Raw genomic sequence first — 9,292 nt, forward strand, 5'->3', positions numbered from 1 at the left:
CCCAACCTTCCTTCCGAGGAGTGGCTGGTGGGTTTGAACCGCCAGCCGTCTGGTTAGCAGGCAAGTGTCTTAGCCACTATGCTACCAGAGTTGTTAGGTGTCATCAAATCAGTGCTGACTCACGTCTAAGAGAATGAAACACTGCCCAATCCTGCTCCATGCTCACAATTCTTGCTGTGTTTGAGCCCATTGTTGCAGCCACTGTGTCAGTCCATCTCAGTGAAGGTCTTCTTCTTTTTTGCTGACCCTCCCCTTTACCAAGCATGATGTCCTTCTCCAGGAACTGATTGCTCTTGATCACATATCCAAAGTACATGAGACAAGGTCTCACCATTCTCACTGCTAAGGAGCAATCTGGCTGTATTTCTTCCAAAACAGATGTGTTTGTTCTTTTGTCAGTCTGTGGTATATTCAATATTCTTTCCCAATATCATAATTCAAATGTATCAATTCTTCAGTCTTCCTTATTCATTGTCCAGCTTTCACATGTATATGAGACAACTGAAAACTCCATGACCTGGCACCTTAGTCTTCAAAGAGATATCTTTGATTTTTAACCCTTTTTTAAAACACTTTTGCAGCAGATTTGCCCAACACAATTAATTTTTTTGACTTCTTGGCTGCTGCTTCCATGGGCATTGATTGTGAGTCCAAATAAAATAAAATCCTTGACAACTTCTATCTTTTCTCGGTTTATCATGATGTTGCTTATTGGTCCAGTTGTGAGGATTTTTGTTTTCTTTATGTTGAGTTGTAATCCATACTGAAGTCTGTAGACTTTGATCTTCATCAATAAATGCTTCAAGTCCTCTTTACTTTCAGCAAGCAAAGTTGTGTCATCTGCATATCACAGGTTGTTATGAGTATTCCTCCAATCCTGATGCTGTGTTCTTCTTCATATAATCCAGCTTCTCAGTTATTTGCTCAGCATACAGATTGAATAAGTGTGGTGAAAGGTGAAGCACACCTTTCCTGATTTAAACCATGCAGTATCCAGTTGTTACGTTCAAGCCTGTTGGTCTATGAACAGATTTCTCATGAACACAATTAAGTGTTCTGGAATTCCCATTCTTCACAATGGTATACATAATTTGTTATGATCCACACAGTTGAATACCTTTACACAGTCAATAAAACACACTAGATATCTTTCTAATATTCTCTAATTTCAGCCAAGATCCTTCTGACATCAGCAATGCTGTCCCTTGTTCCATGTTCTCTTATGAATTCAACTTGAATTTCTGGTAGTTCCCTGTCAGTGTTCTGCTGCAGCCACCTTTTAATTATCTTCAGCAACATTTTACTAGGGTTTTAATGATGACATCAAAGGATGACATCAAGAATACCATATACGAAGAAATCAAAAGGTCATTAAAAACACAGGAAAACATAAATATCAAAATGGATGTCAGAAAGGACTTTGCAACTTGCTCTTGAATGTAGAGTAGATAAGGGAATGGGAAAAATGATGGAGTAAAAGCTGAACAGAAGATTTCAAAGGGCAACTCAAGAAGACAAAGTGAAGTATTACAGTGAAATGTGCAAATAACTAGAGTTAGAAAACCAAAAGAGAAGAATATGCTTGGCATTTCTCAAGATGAAAGAACTGAAGAAAAAATTCAAGCCCCAAGTTGCAACCTTGAAGGAATCTATGGGCAAAATATTGAACAACATAGGAAGCATCAAAAGAAGATGAAAAGAATATACAGTCACTGTACCAAAAATAATTGGTTGATGCTCAATTATTTCAGGAGATAGCACATGATCAAGAACTGATGGTCTTGAATGAAGAAGTCCAAGCTGCACTGAAGGCATTGGCAAAAACAAGGCTCCAAGAGTTCATGGAATACCAAGGGAGATGTTTCAACAAACATATGCAACACTGGAAGGGCTCACTCGTCTATGACAAGAAATTTGGAAGACAGCTACCTGTCCAACTGACTGGAAGAGACTCATATTTGTGCTCATTCCAAAGAAAGGCAAGCCAACAGAATGCAGGAAGCATCAAACGATATCATTGATAAGAACCGATAGACCTTCAGAAATCATCAGAGAACCACTCTCGTTAGAAGAGTGCAGAGAGGCTCATGAATACCAGGGGTAGCTTGCAATAGAGCTGGGACATCTCTTTCTCACCCCAAGATCCCTACAGGGCCCTGTTTGTAAAGGTGTGTGGAAAGGCCAACACAACTCCTGCAGGTTCCTAGCTCTAGGCAGGCAAAGTCAAAATGAATGGCATCTTGCCCTCTGCTGACCATGCAGTAGTACTGCATACCCTTGGCCTGTGGCCATGCAAAGGGCCTGCAGAATCAACAACTGTGAAACTCTTCAGAAGGAATTTCTGCAAATTGAGTCCAATGTCCCACTGTGATAGGATAGGGACAGAGCCACCTCAGCATAATTTCTGCCAAACGTGTACCTGGCAGCAGTTCCAGGTGCAAAGATGCCCAGACACTATCACCTTTGGAGGCCCTTGGGAGACAACCCTGGGAGAACTTTCAGTTGAAGAGTCCCAGTTCAGTGGCATGGCCTTCAATGGCCTCCATTACCTTGTCCCTGAACACCTCTCTAGCCTCACCACTGGGGGCACTTTCTGCTTTAGTGACACTGAAAGTCAGGCTCAAAAATCATAGTTTGGCAAAAGCTTCTGGCCTCTGCTTGCACTGCTCCCTTTACAGGCTACCTCTTCTTTCCCTCCTTTCACTGGTGAGCTCAGGTTTTGACTTACAATGCTAGGTGATACCAGGGCCAGAATCCACAAAGCTCTGCTAGAGACCAGACCTGCTTAAGGTTTTCTTTGGCTCTTGACTTAAGGTCTTTTACAAGCCACTCCTGACTCTGGAAACTTTGACCTTCCTGGCAGAGAAGAAGGGGCTGGGGAAAGGAGAGGGAGAGAGCAGAGGCGTTCAGAATCTCACAGATCAGTGACCCTGGGGTGGGGCTGGGGGACTCTGGCCATGACACACCCTTGGCCAGAGGCATGGCTGCAGGAAATAACACCTATGGCAATTAGTTTTAAATTGCTGAATGGTGTCTCACCACAGCTGGCAATGGAAACCGTGATGCCAAATAGAAACTGCTCATTGGTGCCCCCTCAAGTGGCACCCAGAGCACGTGCCATACCTGCCTTACCGTAGAGATGCTTCTGCCCATGGGTCCTCTCAGGAGCCAGCAAGCTCTGCTTGTTTTCACTGACAAGAGACTGAGAGGAGACCCTGAGGAGGAAGTAGATGTTGCAAGCAGGGAAGCTTGGACCCTCCAGGTCCAGGTCTTCCTCCTGGACCTTCCAGGACAGCTCAGCCTCTGCCTTCAACATCTACCACCACTCACGACCATGCAAGTCTCTGCTGGCTGATTTCCTGCCCTCTGCCCAGACCCTGATAATGCCCTGTCCTGCCCCACCCCAGCCCTTTGCCCTGGAGGCCCTGCTCACTAGGCCCCTGCACCCCAGTTGTTGCCCAGTATTTGTTTGCCCTTGCTGGGACCCAGGACTCTCAAAAGGAGGCAAGGCTGGAGCCCTGGCCCTGTTGCTGAGTCCTCATGAGTCAGGCACATGGTTTAACCTCTGTGAGCTTGTTTCCTCTACTCCCTCCCCAACTGGCAGCCCCAGTTTTATGAGCTAGGAGCCAATTCCTAGAGGGGCAGAAAGAGGTAATTCTCCCAAATGGTGTGGGAGAGGTGACTAGGTATGAAGATCAGAGCATCAAGGTTCCAGGCTATCAGAGTCCTTCCCAGGCCCACAGCCACAACCATGCCTCCTCAGAGACCCCACAAACTCAGCAAAATAACAATACTGTATGAGTAGTCCCCGACTTATGAGGTATTCAAGTTACTATGAACTGTACCTAAATTGTCTCTTTCTATTTTGTACATGTTACCATTAGTAACATGTACTACATGGAATGTTGCAACAAGTAATTTGCTGATGTTATCATTCTCAGATGTTCACTCACAAATGTTCAATGTTATGATTTTCTGTACAAAACACTGCTGTATATCAGGTTATGGCCTGGTCTACAATGAAGTTGGTGTCAGGAGTCATAACAGATAGAAAATTGGGCACTGTTCAATCTAATGACATGACAATTGAACTGTGCAAGTGCCCATTGTGATTCTGACTTCATTGTTAGGACACCAACTTCATTGCAGACCAAGCCTATAGCATGATCACACCATCAGAAGTATCAGCTGTTAATTTCATCATCAGAACAAATTGTTATGATTTGTATATTTTTATGTATGTATGTATTAAAATATGTCCATAAGTTTATATATAATGTTTCCAACCCCCAAAAGACAAATAAAGATTGGATTTTTAAACATACTGATAATAAAAGGCAATAATCATGAAAACTAAACAAAAAAAATGAGATATTTGATATTTGACTTATGTGTTAACCAACTTAAGATGGAGTTGTCAAAACAGAACCCTGTCATGAGGCAGGACCACCTGTACTGGCTACTTGTTCACTGAGAACCTACCAGGTGCTCTGCCTGCTTTGTCTTTTGGATCCACACAATCCTATAAAGTATGTGGTATCGTCCCCATTTTACATATGGGAAAACTGAGGTTCAGAAAGACTATGTAACTCACCCAAAATCACACAGCTGGTATGTAGCAGACCTGGGGTTAGAACCCAGTCGGTCTGGTGCTAGAGTCCACATCCTAGCTAGACCTTTCTCCTTCCCTGTTTCCAGAGGAGGGGCAACCGACCCTGCCAGGCACCTCTCAATGTCTCCACTGCCTTCCTCATTCTACCCATCTGGCCAATTACTCATACTTGCCTAGCTGCATAGATTCCAGGGTTTAGTCCATATGGGATTCAACAAAGGAGCTCATGGGTCTGCTCACTCAAATCCAGACTCTGACCTTCAAGTCCAAGGCTAAATGTCCATCAATGGCCACAAGATGCCTTGAACCAGAGTCAGAGATTCGAAGGCACTCAAGAGTGGGAGAGACTAGTGTGCTTACTGGATATGGGGGAAAACTGATGCTCAGAATGGGGAAGACCTTGCCCAAGAACACACAGAGTACCAGAGTTGGGGCAGGATAGAAACTAAGAGCTGGTTCAGGGTCTAGTCCCTCTACCTTTATCCATTGTCAATGCATAAACTTTAAAACCAGTAAAAGAACTTGCTGTGTGACCTTGGTCATACCCTTGTCTCTCTCTATCCCTTCATCTGATGATGAATGCAAGTGTGTGGCTAGATAATGTCTTAGGACCTGTGAGTTTGTTACCTTCACTCCCCAAACCTGGGCCACTGGGAGTTTAAACCTGTAAGATACATATGTGTGCCACACTATGTGTCCCACAGAGCTCTTTTGAATCCTGTGCATTTATCAGTGCCCATATATATCGGCCCCACATGCCCACTGTACAGATGGAGAAATCAAGACCAGAGAGAACCTGGGACTCTCCTCCAGGTCATATGGTGGCAGAAATCCAGCTGCTGCCTCCCAGCCCAGTATCCTGCTCACTGTACACGGAAGATGTGCAGCACTGTGGTCTCAACCCTTCCCTGGCTAGCCGCTCTTCCCCACTAGCCCCAGTACTCACCGAAACGGGGAAATAGTCCTTCATGTAGTTCCACAGGATAGAGCGCCTTAAGAACTGGATGCGCCTGCCCCCCTGCCGTGGCTTGTCCCAGTCCAAGTACCACCAGGTTGCATATAAGACAGTGAGGATCCAGAATCTTGTGAATAAGAGGCCTATGAAGACTGCAATGCAGATCTGGGCTGGGGAAGGAAGCAGGTGCCATCAGTGGTCCGAGATTCAAGAGGGAAGCAGGTGAGACCCCCAGAATGAACTATCCCCATATATCCATCACTGGCAGCACTGGCCTGTCCAGCCCTCAATGCCAGGAGGAAGAGGTCAGCTTCCCACAGTCTTAAGAAGGGAATGCAGGCAGCCCAATGTCACACTGGGAGCATGTCACACCAGGTAGGCTGAATTCTGAAAAACCAGTCATTGAACGCCCTATGGAGCACAGTTTCATTCTGACACACATGAGGGCACTTGATGACAACTGGTACAGTTAGACCTAACCCCAAAGTTCATTTTGCCCCATTGCACTTCCACTTCCAGTTTCCATTGAGTCAACTCTGACTCGTGGTGAGCCTATGTGTGTCCAAGTAGAACTGTGGGTTTTCAATGGGCAATTTTTGGGAAGTAGATTGCCAGGCCTTTCTTCCAAGGCACCTCTGGGTGGACGCAAATCTCCAAGCTTTTGGTTAGCAGCTGAGTATGTTAACTGTGTTTACCATCCAGGAACTCCCCCACAACACTGGGCTGCCTCATTCGCTCCGGTCTCTGCCCTCCCAAGCCCCACCACCACCCAGTAAAGTATTCTGCATTCACCAGGTGTCAATAAATGCTTACTAATACAGTCGGTACTCTGCAAATGCCTGGTAGACAACTGATTGCATTAACTGTTCTACTTTCCATCTTTTGGGACCTTAGGTGAAAAAGATGCTCTTTCTGCCTACCCTCTGTCTCATCTTTCCAAAGATAAGTCTGCCCAGATTCCTCTTCTAATTAAAGTCCTTCTGTGGCTTTCCCTTAACTTCAAGACCCAGTGCTGGCCTCCATGCTCCCCAAGAGCTGGCTATCCTCCCTCGTGCTCCAGCCTCACCTCTCCCATTATACACCCAGTGGTCCAGCCACACTAACCTGCTTGGTGTTCCTAAAACTCATTGAGCTTGTTTCTCTCTCTGAGAGTTTACTCATGTTGTTTCCTCTGCCTCCAGTGTCCTTTCCTGGTGAAGGAAGAAAGGGCCAGTCCTTTGGGTCAGGGCTGCAGCTGGGCTAGGACCTGACCCAGTACGGAATTCTCCTCTGAACCAACCATTCTGCATCCCTTGCTGCATCCTTAAGCATCATCCCCAGAGAACAAACTTCCTTCTCCATGAACTCATATTCAACACCATGCTCTCATGTTCTCAAAGAAGGCTAGCTTCCAGTTGTGTAAGCCATTTGACAGTAGGATGGACTGGGACTGCCAATCCTAGCTGCCTTCCTGGAAGAGGAGACTTTTGATTCCATTTGAACATTAGGAAAGGTTCATCAGCCAGAAGATGGAGCTTAGGGTCCACAAATTTTCACTTGACATGGAGCATCTCCAACCCATGAGATGCTGATGGTATAGCAATGAACGACAGAGAAATCCCTACCTTCATGGAGCTGACTTTCCAGTGTTTTGGTGCACTCAGGTTTTAAACACTCTTGAATTAGTTACAACAATGAAATATGAGGAGGCTTCACATATAAACCCAGATACCGATGTGCCCTGAAAAACTGGAAGGAATGGCAACCGGAGTCAGCATTCTCAAGCAGCTCCTTCCCCTGGCCATTTCCCCTCGTTCCCAGACTGGCTGCAAGTCACCACCCAAGCTCTGCTTTACCCTTCCAGCTGACCTGCGATTACTGGAGGGGGCAGGAAAGGACCAGCCATTGCTTGCGGGTTGGTCGGTCACTTTTCAGTTTGTCTTAAATATTTTATATTAAAATTCTTAAGCAAGTTTATGCGGATGGAAAACTTGGCAAAGGATATTGGTAATGACTGCAGCACAACATGATTGACAGAATTGATCTCACTGCATTGAGTGCATGAAAAATGTTGAATTGCAAATGCTATGTTTGTAGATATGTGTACACTTAAAAAAAGAAGGAAAAATTAGGAGATGAAGTTGTAGAACAATGGGAATAAAATGCACCATTTGTATGCAAAAGACCATCTACACATATAGGACCGTATACACAGAGAGGATGGAAGGATGCCCGCAAATCTAGAGGAAGAAGATAGGATGCCAGGGGACAAGGATGGAAAGGAGAGTGACTTCATCTTTTTTGTTTTTTTATGTTAAATTTTTTTCAAGTTAAAAATAATAATAATAAAGAACCTCAGTTAGGTTCTCTCCCCTCAGGCAAAGTCAAAGTCTGTGCAGGTGTCCCCCACTTTAAGAAAACCCGCTCTAGAGAACAAAACAAAATGTCAATGGTGGTTACCCAGAGGCCAACATTTTGTTTTCAATGTTTCATAGCATTACTTTTGCAGTCAGGGGAAAAAAAAAAAAAAAATCAGGGAAATAATAATAAAAATAAAGGTTAGGAAAAAACCCAGGGCATTTGTACATGACCGGAGAAGCCCTTCCTTATGCACTCCACCCTGTAACTCCTTTCAGCAGACAAAACCCAGACTGTGAGTCTTTACAATAATTTAGGAAAGGAGAGTTTTTTGTTTTGTTTTGTTTTGTTTTGTTATTCAGTCCTCACAATCCTGAGAGGGAAAGCTTAAAATTCCACTTTACAGAGGTCCAAAAGGACACGTAAACTGGCTACGTCACACAGCAAGCCCATAAGGTGGGACCTGGGATTCAATCCTACCCCTTTGGCTATGTCATGTTCCCAACGTTCATTCATTCACTCAACAAATACTTACCAACTCTAACTCTTCTAAGAGTTAGAGATGCAGTCAAGAACAAGACAAACTCTGTATGAATGAACACCTTCTTGTGTGAGAGTATGTGAGTTGTGGAGGAGGGAAAACAGGAAACAAGTAACCAATAAGGAAAGTATTTGTTCTGGACCTTGGGCTCTTGGTGACGGGTCCTATTGGACTTCTTAGTCACTCCCTAAAATGTACTCAGTAACTCCAGGGTGATCCAGCTGCTCAATAAATATGCATAGTCCATTACTCCTCCTTGGTTCCCCCTGCTTGGTAGGCCCTTACACTCCTGCCTACCTTTAAATCCTTAAGTATTCCTTAAAGCTCCCCTTAAATGCTACCTCCATGAAATCTTTTTTGTTGGTTCCTCTTCTTCCTGCCCTCGACCCCATCCTCCTAATGCCTCTTTGTTCACCTGTTACAACACTACTCACGTAGAACTGGTAACTACCAGGTGGCTTTTCCCCCTCCAGGCCCCACAAGCCCCTCAAAACCAACTACGCTCAATCTTATTCCCCTTAATTTCCCAAACCTTCTTCTCCTGGGTGCCTGAGCTCAGCCATGCCATGGACAAGCCCTGGCCTCAACCTAACCTCCTCCATGCACACTTGCAGCCACCTGCCCTGTGGATCCCACCTCTGAAATCTCTCTTGAACCAGGACACATCTCTCCATCAGCATCTACCATATAGATCAGGGATCAGCAAACATTTTCATAAAGAACAAATTGGAAATACTTTTAGGCTTTGCAATCCAAAGACAAATTAGAAGGTATTATGTAGGTATGGATATATCTATTTGAAATGAACTCCAAAAAAAAAAAAAAAAAAAAAAAGGCAATGAAGTCA

At 44.6% G+C, this 9,292-nt stretch overlaps 1 protein-coding gene across 1 annotated transcript in view; it reads right to left on the reverse strand.

Moving 5' to 3' along the window:
* MOGAT2 (monoacylglycerol O-acyltransferase 2) overlaps nucleotides 1-9,292 on the reverse strand; it is a 20,875-nt gene that overhangs the window by 9,109 nt on the left and 2,474 nt on the right. Inside the window, exon 2 of the mRNA XM_007940924.1 lies at nucleotides 5,559-5,737. Within this exon, the coding sequence (XP_007939115.1) occupies nucleotides 5,559-5,737 (179 nt within the window). The remainder of the gene's footprint in view (nucleotides 1-5,558; nucleotides 5,738-9,292) is intronic.

Source organism: Orycteropus afer, unplaced genomic scaffold, assembly GCF_000298275.1.
Source record: "Orycteropus afer afer isolate SDZICR_OR568_19922 unplaced genomic scaffold, OryAfe1.0 scaffold00074, whole genome shotgun sequence".
In the NCBI taxonomy this organism is placed as follows: Eukaryota; Metazoa; Chordata; class Mammalia; order Tubulidentata; family Orycteropodidae; genus Orycteropus; species Orycteropus afer.